The sequence below is a fragment of the Trifolium pratense genome, linkage group LG6 (genome assembly GCF_020283565.1).
Source record: "Trifolium pratense cultivar HEN17-A07 linkage group LG6, ARS_RC_1.1, whole genome shotgun sequence".
In the NCBI taxonomy this organism is placed as follows: domain Eukaryota; kingdom Viridiplantae; phylum Streptophyta; class Magnoliopsida; order Fabales; family Fabaceae; genus Trifolium; species Trifolium pratense.
Genome location: NC_060064.1, coordinates 45,412,203 through 45,429,698, shown reverse-complemented (window position 1 = coordinate 45,429,698; position 17,496 = coordinate 45,412,203). Strand labels below are relative to the sequence as shown.

The 17,496-nt window shown below is 33.3% G+C and overlaps 2 protein-coding genes across 2 annotated transcripts; both read left to right on the top strand.

Annotated features, from left to right (window-relative positions):
- The first annotated feature begins 162 nt into the window (after nt 1-162).
- Nucleotides 163-4,322, top strand: LOC123889153 (L-type lectin-domain containing receptor kinase IV.1-like). The gene has a single exon (XM_045938377.1). It carries the CDS (start codon nt 1,977-1,979, stop codon nt 3,951-3,953), a length of 1,977 nt encoding a protein of 658 aa, XP_045794333.1. The 5' UTR covers nt 163-1,976; the 3' UTR covers nt 3,954-4,322.
- A 9,960-nt stretch (nt 4,323-14,282) lies between these two features.
- Nucleotides 14,283-16,850, top strand: LOC123889156 (light-harvesting complex-like protein OHP1, chloroplastic). Its single transcript, XM_045938379.1, has 3 exons — nt 14,283-14,594; nt 14,874-14,996; nt 16,611-16,850. The coding sequence occupies exons 1-3, from the start codon at nt 14,421-14,423 to the stop codon at nt 16,677-16,679; spliced, it is 366 nt and encodes a 121-aa protein (XP_045794335.1). The 5' UTR covers nt 14,283-14,420; the 3' UTR covers nt 16,680-16,850.
- The last annotated feature ends 646 nt before the right edge of the window (nt 16,851-17,496 follow it).

Below are 17,496 nucleotides of genomic sequence, written 5' to 3'. Positions count from 1 at the left end.
CCTAAATGACACTTGCAATTTATCTTTTTCACTTAGGACAAAATCTTAGATAAATAAATAAACACTAAACACACATTAAGGAATAGAACAGATGAAACATGAGTATTGGACCCTCTTATTGTTAGACATCTCTTAATACGATCATTGCTAATCACTATGGATAAGACAATGTCGCATACTTCTGTATCTATTGCTGATTCACTTCTCTCCGGTGGTCGTTGATTTTATGATACATGAAATCGATGCTTAATTAGTCTATTTTTTATTTTGTAAAGTGTTGGATTGGTAAAATGTATTACGTACAGATAAAGTTTGTTAAATCAAATGTAAAATCATGTTTGAGTTAATAGATATATGAAAGCTTTTTTTATTAAACTATTTTGTTCTCATTTTGCAATTGCATTTTGTCTAAGTTTGTATCTCTCATTAAACTATTCAGCAATATGACAGACTCAAAGGGTAAACAAAGAAATAACCTGAAAATATAAGCGTCGATAACCGGACATATGTATGTTTGCTTCTGTATTTCCTAGAAAATCTTTTAGAGACATCCTGCTGTTTTTACATAACGAGTCAGACAAGTTCTTCATCTTTTCTCCTTCACGCTATCTATTTTCTTCGACACTGAGTACTTCTGCATATCCACCTAAAATATTGAGAAACTAATCAATATCAATATACAGGACGTATCAGGATATAAGTTATCAGCATGCGCAGAATGAGCCTTAAAATTGAATAATATGGCATAACTATAATCACTGTCACAGACAACGTCATACGATACCAACAATACAGTGATGAATTTCAAATTTTCTATTCATCATACAGCATCAATATACAAACTAATGTAGCCATCAGGAATTTGTAGGGAAACACCAGCTAGAAATGGCATAGGCCAACCATTTAACATAAAACAAAATAGTGTATAACCTATTTTAGTCCCGAAATGGTAGTGGTCAAGCAATTTAGTCTCAAAATTAATAATTCTGCATACGATAGAGCAGCAGTGTCTGGATAACCAAACATCAACCCATCAGTACCACATAGAAAGAAAGATATTGTTGCATAGCTTGGTGTGGAGGGATTTGTAAAATAAATGTTCAGCTTCAACCGGAACATAACAAGCACACTATTAGATCGAGAAGGTGTGGCGATTTAGATCATAACACCGTTGCTGATAGGATGATTCCAAAGCAGTGGTATCAAGGACTAATTCTTGGAGAATCCTTAGAGCCCGATCTAATCTATGGATTCAACTATTTGTGTTGGAGTCAACGTAGGAAGGCTTCAATAATGATGTTCCAATGTGGATCTGTTATCTCCACTTCCTGTGTCTTCTTTCATTTTGTGGTTAATTTGGTTGATATGGCGCAGGCTCAAGATTGAGGAAGTGGTTTTGTTAAAGTGCAATCGCTCTTTATAAATATTATGTTTTGCTTGCCTATCTTAAGGTCATTGTCCGGTTCTCTTGGGACAGAAGCATTTCCGCTTCTAAAACCCAAGAGTTAGTTAGTGGCGATGCGAGATTCTAAAACGCATTATTTTTGGAAGGATTTCTAGTCTGGTTTTCTTTAGCAGAGGGGTGCTGCTAATCCTTCTGGCAATGGTTGAAGTCTTGCTAGCCTTAGCTGGATTGGATTTTCATTTGTATAGTGCTGCATGCATTTTTTCCGTTAGGTGCTTATATCTTGGTATCTTTTGCTTAGTTTTTTATTGGCCTGATGTATTTGATAAAAGTAGAATTGGTATTTGATAACAGTAGAATTGATAAAAAAAATAACAAGTGGTTCACATGTGCATAATTATTCAAATTATGGACCTTGGTATAAGTAACAAATTATTTTTTATTAACTAATTTTCATATTTCTTTTTGGTATTAATTAATTGGCAGCTAAGTTTGGTAATTACCAGGACATTTCTTAGCAAGCCCCATTAAATATGCAAATATTGCTTTTCACTTCAAACAAAATATAGTCATGTTTCTCAAGCTGGTGTTTATGTTGTTTTTACTTGTTACGTTGGTAGCAAGTAAAGACAACAGTTTCACCTATAATGGTTTCCAATCATCAGATCTAGATCTTGATGGTACTGCTGATGTAATAGAAGATGGCTTACTAAGACTAACCAATGATAACACGCGAGTAACAGGCCATGCTTTCTATCCAAATCCTATAGTTTTCAAAAAAACTTCTGATGGAAGGGTGTCTTCTTTCTCAACTACTTTTGTATTTGCCATAAGACCTATATATCCAACTCTTGGTGGCCATGGAATTGTTTTTGTTGTTTCTCCCACAAAAGGGCTACCAAATTCACTACCAAGTCAGTACCTTGGTCTATTCGATTCGTCAAACAATGGAAACAGTAACAACCATGTTTTTGGTGTTGAACTTGATACTATTCAAAATGTTGAGTTTGATGATATCAATGATAACCATATTGGTATTGATATCAATGATTTGAAATCAGATATCTCAACTCCTGCAGGATATTATGATGGTCAACTCAAGAATTTGATCCTTTTGAGTGGCAATCCTATGCAGATATGGATTGAATATGATAGTGAAAAAACAAAGATTGATGTTACTTTAGCTCCAATTAATGTTGTTAAACCAACACGACCTTTGTTATCAACGACCAAAGATCTTTCTCCAATTCTTAACAATACTATGTATGTTGGGTTTTCATCAGCTACCGGTCTTGTTAGTTGTAATCATGATGTTCTTGGTTGGAGTTTTAAGGTTGATGGTCAAGTTCAAAACCTTATAATCTCTAAACTTCCAACACTAGCAAGATTTTCTGAGAAAAAAGAGTCAAAAGTTTTAACTGTTGGGTTGCCATTGATTTTGCTAAGTTTGGTTTTCATGATAACTTTAGGGGTTATGTATTATATCAAAAGGAAGAAGTTTACTGAGATTCTCGAAGATTGGGAACATGAATATGGACCACATAGATTTAAGTTCAAAGATCTATACTTTGCTACAAAGGGTTTCAAGGAAAAAGGGCTATTGGGAGTTGGTGGATTTGGTAGAGTCTACAAAGGTGTGATCCCAAGTTCCAAACTTGAGGTTGCTGTGAAAAGGGTGTCTCATGAATCAAAACAAGGGATGAGGGAATTTGTGTCGGAAATTGTTAGCATCGGTCGTCTTCGTCACAGGAATCTTGTTCCTCTTCTCGGCTATTGCAGGCGAAAAGACGAGTTACTTTTGGTTTATGAGTACATGCCTAATGGAAGTTTAGATAATTATCTTCACAAACAACCAAAAGTGACCTTGAATTGGTGTCAAAGATTTAGAATCATCAAAGGTGTTGCTTCAGGTTTGTTTTATCTACATGAAGAATGGGAGCAAGTTGTGATTCATAGAGACATAAAAGCTAGCAATGTGATGTTAGATTCTGAATTTAATGCTAGATTGGGAGATTTTGGACTTTCAAGATTATATGATCATGGTGCTGATCCAGATACAACTCATGTAGCTGGAACTGTAGGTTATCTTGCTCCTGAGCATACTAGAACAGGTAAAGCTACTAAATTTTCTGATGTGTATGCTTTTGGTGCATTTCTTCTTGAGGTTGTTTGTGGTAGGAGGCCTATAGATCGTGTAGGAAAATATGAGAGTGTTATTCTAGTTGATTTTGTGTTTGAATGTTGGAAAAGAGGAGAGATTCTTGAGGCAAAGGATGTAAACTTAGGATCAGATTATGTGTCTGATGAGGTTAAATTGGTGTTGAAACTTGGCTTGTTGTGTTCACATTCAGAACCTTTGGCTAGACCAAGTATGAGGCAAGTTATGCAGTATTTGGAGAGGGATATACCTTTGCCTGATTTGTCTTTGCTTAGTTTATCTTCTTTTGGATTAACATTTGGGTACCAAGAGCAAGAAGTTGTCAAGGATAAGACAATGTCACATATTTCTGTGTCTGTTACTGAATCACTTCTCTCTGGTGGTCGTTGATTTCAAGATGCACATGTAATTTCAGCTGCGGTCGCGGATGTGATTGTGGTTAAAATAGCTGACAAATGTATTATTCGAGATTGTTGGTTTATTGTAGTGTCGATATGGTCCGATGTAGTGTCAATCAGCTTCCATTTCGGCCGTCATTTGAGATTTCACTTTATACCACAAAAATTGCATTCCGATGCAGTTGCGGTGCCACCTGGCCGCATCCACATTATTGTGGGTGCATCAGGTGATGCAGTCCGCAATTCGGAACCATGAATCAAATGTAAAATCATGTTTGAGTTAATAGTATAATAGATAAATGATAGCTTTATTGTATCTAAGTTAATATCTCATGAGTAGGAGAAAGAAACTACAATTTTTATTCAGCAACATCACAGATTCAAAGGGTAAACAGAAATAACCTGCAAATCCTTCAAATGGAATAAGAAACAATAAGCACAATCCAGGGTCGAAAAAAAGATACTGTCACATGGCTTGTTGTGGAGAGATTGGTCAAAGAAAGGTTCAGCTGCAAGCAACAGGAGCATAATAAGCACAATTCACAAAACAACATAAAATTGAAAACAAATAGAACATTAGCATTTAGCACTACCTAACTTAATATCTCCCTTGACAAGTTCAATCAGCCCTTTTAGTACTCTAGCACGGACATTAAGAGCCTCAAAATCTTCGGTTAACTCTTTCTCCGCGAGCGCCGTGCATTTATCACCCACGGCAGATGCCATATCATCCTATGCACAAAAAAATTCTAAATAAACACAATGGTTATGCAAAAAAGGAACCAAATAATTTACATATTGACTACCGGGACCAAAATTGTGGCCAATTGTGGATGTTGCACCAATTTTAGGACCATATCTGAGCAGGGCACCTGAGAGGCATAAGAAATTGCGGAGGAAAGCTTATAATGAGCTAAGGAATCCTACCACCAAGACAATGTTAGAAGCAGAAGTGTGGCTATTTAGATCATAACCAAGCGACTTTAGAAAAACAACCGCTGATACGATGATCAATCCCAAAGGGTGAAAACACAGTAAATGGAGTTTGATTCAAAGCAGTGGAAAAATATCAAATTTTGTTTTTTGATTCATGCATACAGCATACTTGTATCAAGATGAAGCTACTGAAACCAATATTGGATCATCAAGCAATGTATATGCAATTATTCCACCAATGTCTGTTGTTCCACGACTAACTGTTGCACCACCACCACATATTGTGCCCCAACCGAGTGCGACAATTGCATCAAGCAGGGCCAGCCTAAGGGTAGGGCAACCCAGACAAGGGCATATTGTGCCCCAACCGAGTGCGACAAGTGCATCAAGCAGGGCCAGCCTAAGAAATGTTACTAAAAATGTGTTGAAAATTTCTTTAAACAGTGATTGTGCCGCAAGTCCAGAAGATTTTGGGGGCTTTTTCTTTCAAGTCCTAAAGATGTTAAGAGATTACAAACATGATCACTTCTTTTTTGTCTAAAGTGGCTGGTAAAATAAAAGTAGCATCTCCTCAAATTTCAAGGAATATAAAGCAAATATCAATGCAACTAGTATATTTATAAGCAAAAATAAGAGGAATTTCATCTGAAAGTTTCAAATTTCAAGTTTTAATAAGTTCCCAATAATAAACCTAATCCATTGATTAAAGTACTAATATATCCAACAATGGATAGTGTTATGTTACTTCCATAAAGAGTCCATCTAATGCTTCACCACAATCATCACTTTACGTGTCGTGTCATCATAATTTTTTTTTCATTTATCATTAGTTCAACCTAAACCTACAGCAGCAGAAGATGGATCAATTTACAGAAGCCTGGAAATACGAGCATCGACAACTGGACTTATGTTTGCTTCTGTATTTCCTAGAAAATCATCCCCAGAGACATCCTGCTGTATTTGCTCCTTCACTCCGTCTATTTTCTTGGACATTGAGTACTTCAGCTAATCTTTCTATAATATTGATGTTCTGAGTTCGGATTGAATCGCACTAATAATCTTGATGTGTGTAGCAAATCGAATAAGCAATCAAAACTTGGAAATAGCAATAATAATCACGAACAAAATATAAGCGATAAAACTGTTATTACCGAGTTCAGTCAAAACCGACCTACTCTGGGAGAGAGCCACTCTCCGTTCCACTATCAATGAAAAGCTTTACAAAGATTCAATACAAGAGTTGCAAGAATTTAGCCTTATCCTAAATTCTACCATTTTCCCGAATCTCTCCCCGTGACCAAGAGATTCAATCAATAAGTGTTTACAAGGTGATGAATCAATCCCCAACCCTAGAGTATGCCCAAGAGAAGTTATCTAATAAACGTTAGTCTTTTGTTGGCTTTAGAAACCCTAAAATCACCTTACAAATATCAGACAAAGTGACATATATATATATATTACTGCGCAGTTTTCCGCTCGGGGCGCAACTTTTTTCGCCCGGGGCACAGGACTTTTCGCCCGGGGTCAGCTCCTGTTTTGCTGAAATTTTCGCCCAAGACACCAAATTTTCGCCCCAGGAGCCAAACCAGTAATATTTGCTCCCTTCCTCGTTTTCAAGGCAATTTACAACAAATTTCCACCTTGCCTTTAAAACGATGGTGATGTCAACTTCCCATCAACCACCGTGCTGCTCTCTCCACTTGTTTACACCACACCCTCTTCGGCTCCAAAGTCTACCTCTTCGTACTCCCAAAAAATGTTTGCCTCCAATTGCCCTTGGATTTTTAGGACAATCCACAAGCTAAACCATACAGGCATACCCTCTTCAAACCCCGGATTGTAGCTTTCCGTACTCTTGAAGATTTGCTTGCCTCCAACCAACTTTGGAATTTTAGGTGGTTCCACAAGCCGCAATATCAAACTCTTCTTGCATCAAACTACCTCCAATAGTCCTACAAGTTACCAAATTTGATCACCATTGCTTCCACACAAGATCTCCATAGTCATACCACTTTGGTGTACCTCCACCTCAAACCGAGTTTTCTCCATCAAAGCCTCAAACCGGTATATCCACTATGTCTTCCATCTTGTAACGTAAAACTTTTCTACTACTCCGAAGCGCACTTGAAGTCATTGTTAGTCTCCAACATTTCTCGGTTTAGTTTCACCACCTAGTAAACTTCATTTCACTAGTCCAACTAAAACCAACCAATGTCACTAACAACCAACCGAAGTTCTACAACTTATCCACATCATGAGAATCACAACTAGTAATAAATGCATAACCAATAGTAGAACCAACTATCTTTGCATTTAAGTTCAAGAATATACCTCACATCATGTAACAAAGAAACAACCACAATTGTCAAACCTTGTAAGACAAATTTAAAACCATACCTTGAACCTTAAGCTTTCCCGTCTCCAAGATGAACAAACACCACCTCCAACTAGCTCTAGGATTCAAAAGTACTTCTTCTTCAAAACACATGTGATCGGAGCATCCAAAGTCCACGACTTAAACTCCACTGATTCCCAACTTCACCACACTAGCACTTCCGCATTCTCACAATGAAGTTGTTGTTTCACAAGTAACCCGAGTATTGTTCCAGCGTCTCTCCAGGCCGATGTTGAGTATTATTACCACCGCCTCTTCAGGCTGATGTTGAGTATTATTACCACCGCTTCCCTAGGATGATAGAGCCTCTATGGTTCCCAACTTGTACCTATGAGTGCTTCTGTACTCTCATAGCCTTCTTCCTCATCAACGACAACATGAGCTGACGAACTACCATTGCCCCTTATTCTCTGAGGACAATCCTTCTTGAAGTGACTCGGTTCTTGACAATGGAAGCATTTGAACTTGCCACCACTATCACCCTTTGACCTAGACTTGGATCCATATTTCTTCCCCTTTCCTCTACCTTCGTTCTCACTTATATCCATCGTCACATTCAACCCTTCCGCACTATCATCAACCCTCAAATCTCTCAACTTTATCAACTCTTTGGTCCTCAAAGCCGATTGAACTTCATCCAAGGTGATAGTACCTTCTTTGTCATAAAGCAACACATCCTTAAAATTTTGCCATATTTTTAATAAGGCCGTAATAATCAAGTAAACACCTTTAAATATAAACTTAAAAGTAAACACCTTTAAATATTAACTTTTAAAAAGTTAACTTAAAATTTTTAAAAAGCTAGAAGACATTGATATTTTTAATGTCACATATTCAATTTACTATTTAGCATCATCAAACATTGAAAAACAATTAAACTAATTTTTGGTTCACATCGAAATTTGGAAAAGATAAAAAACATAACGCGTGGTTCACATGTGCATAATTTTTGGTTCACCCGCATAATTATTCAAATGGACCTACGCAAGAAGCTTAATAGCCGTGGAGTACAATGTCCAATGCATTGTGTTGTTTGTAATGATGGAGACGAAGATAGTATGTATGTGTTGTTTTCATGTACAAGAAGCATTCAGTGCTGGCAGCAAGCAGGTTTGTGGGCTCATATCGGTACAGGTCTGGTTGCTAATAACAATATTGCAGAAAATTTGTTCTCAATTTTGCACCGGTTGAATAAAGACAAGCAAGAATTGTTTTGTGTATTAGTGTGGAGCATATGGAAGCGCAGGAATAACAAAGTGTGGGAAAATGTCACTGATAGGACCGAAGGGAGTATTTAATGAGTCATTTTAATCCAGATCCACTCTATTTCCTTATGATAAATGACATGTGGCAATTAAAAATTTTTAATAGAAGATGGAGACAGATGCCCCTTTCTTATTTTTAATTGTTGAATACTTTTATTTTGAACAATTAGACATATATTTAAATGAAACAACAGATATTTAGTTGACAAAAAATAAATATTTTTAAGTGGAAACGTTTTATTACGTAAGCTGACAATAATGACCATTTTACAACCATTTTTGCTACGATTTGAATAAGTACCCAATGGTTACAAGGCTAAAATCATAGCACTTAGATATGACTTTAACATTGATACATATGTAATTAAATAATTTAAATGGTTGGAGGGTCGGCATCCATTAGATCGATACTTTTCCAAGGGCCACACTTATGGTCGTTCAGACAACCTCCATTCAGGTTTATATTCCAAGTGCATTTCTCGCATGTGTCATGCTGAGCATCGTAAATGTCAAGATAATGACGATGGGGGTTTCCAGGCCATGTAAAGCTGCAAAAGAATAATGTAGTACGAATGAAATTTGGTTTGAATGAAAACTCATAATAGTCTGTATATTGTAGTGTGTGAAATCCAAGATCATCATCTTGTGATTTGCAATGAACAGTCATATTTGAGGGATGTGGAGGTACCACTAGTGTATTGAAAATCGTCACCACTACCTCACCCGCACTGGTTTGAAATGCAAGTAGTATAATTAGGAGAATTGAAAATTTTAACGTAGTTGAATTTGGAGTTGCCATTGTTGTATGCATAATACCCACAAGATTTACAACAATCTTAATTTATAGTAGCAATAAAAAACTTTAGTCAACAAAGTATTTTCTCAAATAAGAAAGTTTGTTACATTTTTCCAACTTATTAAATTGTAATAATTATTTAATACTATTTTATTATTCTTTCTACTAAATTTTTTTACTCTTTCAAAATCACATTTATATCTATAATCTACTTTCTTTTAAAAAAAAATATCAATTGAAAATGGTGTCATAGGACAATTTGATTGTAATTGAATATTTTTGTAATTTGATTTAAAAATATAAAAATGTTGTACTATCTCTTATCATTGTTATTTCATATTATCTTGTATTTGTAATTTACTTTTTTCTACAAAAAATGCAAAGTCCTGTTGTTTCTTATACAAATTTTATAAGAAATTTAGGCTTGTATGTTTTTTAGAGGAAAAGTGAGAGGAGAATTTTTTATTTAAATTAAGAATTTTATAATTTTTTTAAAAAATAATTGAAGGAATCGACAACATGATAAATGACTACATAATTCTTCAATCACATTTAGCTCATTTTAAAATATACTTTATAGTATTTTTAATTTAAAAAATAAAAATATAGAGATAAATAAGAAGAGACGAATAAAAATAACTAGCTGGTTTTTTTTTTCTTTTAAGGAAGCTAAAAAGAAAAGAAAAAAAACAAAACAAAAAGAAAAACTATTCACGAAAAAATAAGGTTCCAATTGCGTCGTTCTTAAGAAGATCACGAACGCCTTTTGGAGGACGTACAAACGTGAGTCAAGAAGTCGGCATCTGAGGAGATTCCAAGTTTAGCGAATAAATCAACACATCTTGGGTATACTTAACTTCGGGACCTTTAATGAGATTGCCACAATGTAAAGAATAAAAGTAGAAAACAAGTTCATCAAAATTCATATTTTTGGCCGAAGGTATTTCTAATAATGCCGCAAAATTTAGATTGAACGGGAGAACTAAGACAACTTACATCCACATTAAGAACACAAGGATAGTTATTAATATTATTGTTCCACTTGATATATCTATCAACTAACCTGTCGTTAGAAGTGAGGGAGAAACACCTTCTGAAAGATAAGTGAACAAATATGATGTGACATCAATGATAAAAGATTGTAGAGATATTTAATATATCGGATGACGGATTTCAATTTATATATATTGAGTTTTTTTATCAAGTAGTCTAGTGACAAGAAATTCATTATTTTAAGGTGAATATATTATAAATCTCATGTTCGAATCTAAATTGTTATATAATCTGATATCCATTTCAATTAAAATAAACTCATCATGACTGTGGCAAGTGCCACAAATAGTTGAAGGGCTGGATGTTAATATTATGCACCATTAATAGTATTTTAATGGCTTATGTAAAATGGTCCCTTAAAGATATTTTTGGTTTCACATTGGTCCTTTAAAGAAAAAAAGGTCTGAATAGGTCCCTTAAAGAAAAAAAGGTCTGAATAGGTCCCTTAAAGACATATTCGTTAATCAGTTTGGTCCTATTCAGACCTCTTTTTAGGGACCAAACTGATTAACGGAGATGTCTTTAAGGGACTTATTCGGACCTTTTTTTCTTTAAGGGACCTATTTGGACCTTTGTTTTTTTAAGGGACCAATCTGAAACCAAAAATATCTTTAAGGGACCATTTTACTAATTAAGCCTATTTTAATTGAAACTGAACCACAACTGCCATAACTTTTACGAAATCCGATGTAGTTTTATGGACAGTTTTCTTCTTTTTTTTTCTTCAATATTTTAAATTATATTTCAAAAATTAATAGGTATCCTACTTGTGCTTAGCACTATAGTTCATGCTCCATCCGAACACAATTATAAGCAAAATTCATTTTTTAGGTTTATTGGAAAAGTAATGTACCTAGTCAATAATATAAACCAAATACATTACTTTTTCAATAAATCTAAAAAATGAATTTTGTTTATAATTGTGTCCGGAGGATTACTAGTTAATAAATACTCTCTCCGGTCCTATATATAAGAAAACTTTTACTTTTTAAATTCATTGTGAAATGGATGTATCTAGACTACATTATAATCTAGATACATTCATTTCACAATGAATATAAAAAGTAGATATTTTCTTATATATAGGACCGGAGGGAGTATTTAATGAGTCATTTTAATCCAGATCCACTCTATTTCCTTATGATAAATGACATGTGGCAATTAAAAAATTTCAATGGAAGATGGAGACAGATGTCCCTTTCTTATTTTCAATACTTTTATTTTGAACAATTAGACATATATTTAAATGAAACAACAGATATTTAGTTGACAAAAAATAAGTAATTTTAAGTGGAAACGTTTTATTACGTAAGCCGACAATAATGATCATTTTACGACCATTTTTGCTACGATTTGAATAAGTACCCAATGGTTACAAGGCTAAAATCATAGCACTTAGATACGACTTTAACATTGATACATATGTAATTAAATAATTTAAATGGTTGGAGGGTCGGCATCCATTAGATCGATACTTTTCCAAGGGCCACACTTATGGTCGTTCAGACAACCTCCATTCAGGTTTATATTCCAAGTGCATTTCTCGCATGTGTCATGCTGAGCATCGTAAATGTCAAGATAATGACGATGGGGGTTTCCAGGCCATGTAAAGCTGCAAAAGAATAATGTAGTACGAATGAAATTTGGTTTGAATGAAAACTCATAATAGTCTGTATATTGTAGTGTGTGAAATCCAAGATCATCATCTTGTGATTTGCAATGAACAGTCATATTTGAGGGATGTGGAGGTACCACTAGTGTATTGAAAATCGTCACCACTACCTCACCCGCACTGGTTTGAAATGCAAGTAGTATAATTAGGAGAATTGAAAATTTTAACGTAGTTGAATTTGGAGTTGCCATTGTTGTATGCATAATACCCACAAGATTTACAACAATCTTAATTTATAGTAGCAATAAAAAACTTTAGTCAACAAAGTATTTTCTCAAATAAGAAAGTTTGTTACATTTTTCCAACTTATTAAAATGTAATAATTATTTATTACTATATTTTATTATTCTTTCTACTAAATTTTTTTATTCTTTCAAAATCACATTTATATCTATTATCTACTTTTTAAAAAAAAAAAAAAAAATCTTTATCTATAATATGTATAAACTAGAACTTTTTACCTTTCTATTTCCTCTCAAATACTTGTCACTCATGCATTCTTTTCTATGGTTCATTTGAAAATTAATCCATTTAATAATTTTCTATAATATTTTTATATAAAGTAAAAAATATTCTAAATTTAAGTTTTACATTAATTTTTGCCGGTTATAAAAAAACATGAATTTATAATTTAATAGTTTAAATAATATTATTATAAATGTGGCATAATACATTTATTAGTTACAAACAAATTATAATTAATAAAATAATTTTAGATAAAAAATGCATCAATTACATAATTAATATTATTAAAATAAACATTTAGATATATTAAAGTTGTAACGGTTATATTATTAAAAAATATAAAAAAAGTCTTAATATTATATTAATTATCATAAAGTCTATTTAATTTTGTGTTTCTCTAACTCACTATAAATATAAATATAAGTGATTGTGCCAAAACAAATTCATAAAGTCATTTCATTATCATTCTTCTTTGACAAGTTTAGCGAATAAACCTGCACTTCAATTTCCCTCTCTAATTGTTTGATAAAGAGAAACAATTATTTGAGAGAATAACTCATTTATATCTTAGATCAATACAACATGAATATACTTAACTTGGGGACCTTTGATGAGATTGACACAATGTAAACAATCAGAGTAGAAAACAAGTTCATCAATATTCATATCTTTGGTCAGCAAGAGGCTCTTGTAGATAGCATATATTTAAGCGAGCAAAATGTCAGATTACCCTTGAATAAAACTTGAGAAGACTTCCAGATAGTGGCCGAAGGTGTTTCTAATAATGTCGCAAAATCCAGATCACACGGGAGAACCGAGACAACTTCCATCCACATTAAGAACACAAGGATTATTATTGTTCCACTTGATATATCTATCAACCAATCTATCGTTAGAAACGGGGGAAAAACAGATTCTATACATTTCAACCATAGCTCAAATGTTACTTTTGATGGAATTAAGTTATATAAGTAGTATATTTTCTTTGTTTTGGTTTCCTAAACCTGATGTCTCTTTCGATAAAACTTATACCTTTCATGAGATTGTAGAATGTTCAAAAGAGTTTTAATATTCTTAAATAAAAGCAATAGCTAGAAATATTTTGCCTATTTATTTCGTCTTCACTATCTATCTAAGGCACTGTTTGGTAAGTCTAATAAGCTAGCTTATAACTTATTGGACTAGCTTATAAGCTTGTTTGATAAAAATGTGAAGTGTTTGGTAACAAGCTTCTCTAACTAGCTTATAGCTTTTTTTGAGATGCTATTTCAAGTAGCGTATGAGCTTATAGCTTTTTCATTTTATTTCATATTTACCCTTATTAGTTTTATTTATTTATTTTTTAAAATTATGTAATAACTACCCACTAACACTTACCCAAAAAAAAAACTACCCACTAACCATGTACTTTTATGTCATTTTGTACTTACAACAGCTAAAATTGTCAAACACTTTAATTTTATTCTACTAGCTTTTCAGCTATAAGCTACTAGCTATCAGCTATAAGCTAGCTTTTCAGCTATAAGTTAGCTTATCAGCTATCAGCTAGCTTATAGCTTATTTTTACTAAAGAGAGTCTAAGTAGAATTTCGTCAATAAAAACAGTAGAAATTCTAACATTTTTTTTTATAAGAAATTCTAACATTTTGTACATGAAAACAATTGATTGAAAATAAAATATATGAAAAATATCGATATATGATATATCTAGTTATCTGCCGTAGTTATTGTAACACGTATCGATTGTGTCAACCCACTTTTTTCCAATTTGTTTAGAACCACACAAAAACAAGTGGAAAATAGGAACTATGAAAATAAACTAGATAACCCCAACAATGAAGTAGTAGTAGTAATAGTTACTGTTATCAACCATTGCAATGGCTACCTCATTAACAACATTGCAATCATCATTCATCTTAGGAAGAACCCCATCACTTCAATCTACAAATCACCATGTTTTCTTGTTTCAAAATCATAACTTCAATCAATCAGCACCTCACAAAAAGAGAATTTCCTTCACTGTCCAAGCAGTAGTCAAACCCCCTTCTGGTGTATGCACTTCATCTTCTTAGTTTTTATAATATATCTAATATTTATGTTCTCATTTGTTTCAAAGTAATCTAGTGGCTAGATTCGCACATTTTGAATGTGGATAAGTGGAGGATTCGGGGTTTGTACCCTGACTCCTCCAATAATATTTTTAGTAGCTACTAACTGAGTTACACGGACTTATTATCTTATTTTTTGTTAATTTTCCTTTTTTTTTTTATAATAATATTTTTATTTATGAAGTAATTGGGTTATTGGGTTTTTTTTATAATTATTTTCAGGTTGAATTTCCAAAAGTACAGCCTCAATTTAAACCACCATTTCTTGGGTTTACAAAGACAGCAGAAGTATGGAACTCTAGAGCATGCATGATGGGACTCATTGGAACTTTCATTGTAGAGCTTGTGAGTATCTTCTATCTTCATTTTTAATCACTTAGCATTTTACTTTCACATATATCATTTGATGAAACTGTGTTATATAAAATTAAAAACAAATTAGAGATTAGGTGGAATAGGATTTGGATTCCCTTCGGTTGAGTAATCGAAGTTAAACAATTGAGATCGGAAACGACCCACAACTTAAATGTGTCAATGACTGAGTTTAAATCTATGTTGATTAATCTTGATTGAATTATTTTTTTATTTTGACAAAACAAACTTAACTCATTTCATTAATTAAATAATAATTGTCAATACAGAAAGGAATCGACTCGAAAATACAATGACTAGACATAGAATAGGCCACCCTTGTTAAATAGTGAACAACCTTATTCGCTTGATGCTTCACAAACTTCACCTCGAAGTTGGGACATAATAATAATAATAATAATAATAATAATAATAATAATAATAATAATAATAATAATAATAATAATAATAATAATAATAATAAAGACTTAATATGGCGAATTAAAACACTAAATTTGGAAGTACCACTACGCCTAGATGAAATAGCATCAACAACAATTTTTGAGACACTTTCAAGAATGACATTAGAAAGTCCTCTATGCATCACTTCACAAATAACTTCCTTTAGTGCCATAGCTTCTCCTTCCATTATGTTGAGCTTTCCTTGACTGATGATAGATCCGGCGAGAACAAATCTACCTCGGTGGTCTCTTAGGCACCACCCCATCCAGTTGCTTCCGCAGTGTCATAACGAGGAAGCTGCCACTGCTGCAGCGCCGGTTCTGTTAACAGCTGCTGGACTGTTGGTTGATCATCATCAGACCTTGAACTTTGGCCCATTCATCCCACATGTGCATAGCTTGCATTCCAACTTGCCAGGCATTCAATTTGCTGTCATTCCACACTTTGTTATTGCGACTCTGCCACATTACCTACAACAGTAATGCTTGTCATTCCTCAATCTGCAGCCTGTTTCTCAATGCTTTTTCCTTCATTAATTTTCTAATGGTTCTACAACAGTAATGCTTAGCCTTTGAAGAATAATGCTCCACGAAGGCCGTTTGCTCCTCCGATACACACTTATCAAGGAAATTTTTCATCCAGTTCCCAAGAAGTTTTGACACCATCTTGTACAACACATTACATAACAAAATCGGTTGAAAATTTTGATTGAATTAATGGTCCTGATTTGCATAACTACATGAGCCTGTAAATTGATGGTTGTAGAAAATCTATAGGGTTAAATAATGTTTAGTTGAAGGGAAAAAGGTAAGATCCATCATAAAATTAATGCTATGTCTAACTAATCAACACAAAATCGATTTATTAGGTGAGGGATGTCTCTCATTTATAGACACACTTTTACTTAATATTTCATCTAATGCAAGACTTTTAACGTACACCTTGATTTTCAAGTCTGGACATCTATCTTAGATAGATTCTGATATCATCTTAAAATTTGAGTTTTTTGTTATTTTACTTTGAAATGTGATGAGGTGATGTGTGCTCGCGGTGTCTCTTTTCACCTTCCCAATCCTCCTTTAAACATAAGCATTATTCTTCGATCTTCATAGTTAAGTGAATACTTAATTGTGGTGTATTTTGCAGATAATCAACAAGGGAATACTTGAGGTGATTGGAGTTGAGATTGGAAAAGGCCTTAATCTTCCTCTTTAATCATTCATTTTCATTCTGCATGTAACTATTGTCACTTGTATTTAAATAATAGTTTCTTTTTTTTTTTAAATGGTTTCAAGAACATGGTTTCTCATTACTTGTTATTTGGCTATATCTAATTCTGTAATTTAAAATTTTGGCTTAAGTAATACCAATGCACTTGTAAATGGAGTGTTGCTTGTGATTTTGTACATGGAACTTGGTTAAATGCTTTAAAGCTATTATCTTAGTTAACCCTTTTAAAAAAATTATTCTTAGCTCTGTTTTCAATTTTTATATTCCCAAATTGTAGGTTAATTTTCCATAACTTTAAGTTTTTTTTTAGTAAGGTTCGAAAAACTTCGGAAAACGCATTCTGAATTATTTTGCGGATCCTCTCCCATAAAATGTTGTCCTGTGAAATCTGGACCATTGATTTTTTTGTGCGCTGGCAGACTTTGTATTAAAAAAATAATTTACAGTCTGGATTTGCACTGCAGGGCCTCCCATGGGACATGATCCTTGCCCTAGAATGCACTGTCTTCCTCCAAATTTTAATCTCTTCATATATTTTGTGAATAGTTTGAAATTGACAGAAACACCTAAGTTGATTCTAAGATCAAATTTTGAATGGTCAATTATAACATAGCCTTTGAAATTGGTACTAAATTACATCATGAAATATGTTATAACATAAGATAAAGGAAATAAAATAAAATGCTAACTTATGGCATGGTTGTTGTATTTGGTGCTAAACAAATGCTATAATCACAAAATTAATGAACCCAAATTAACTAATGGATTGGTGAATGATTGTGTACTATTATGGGAAAAAGTT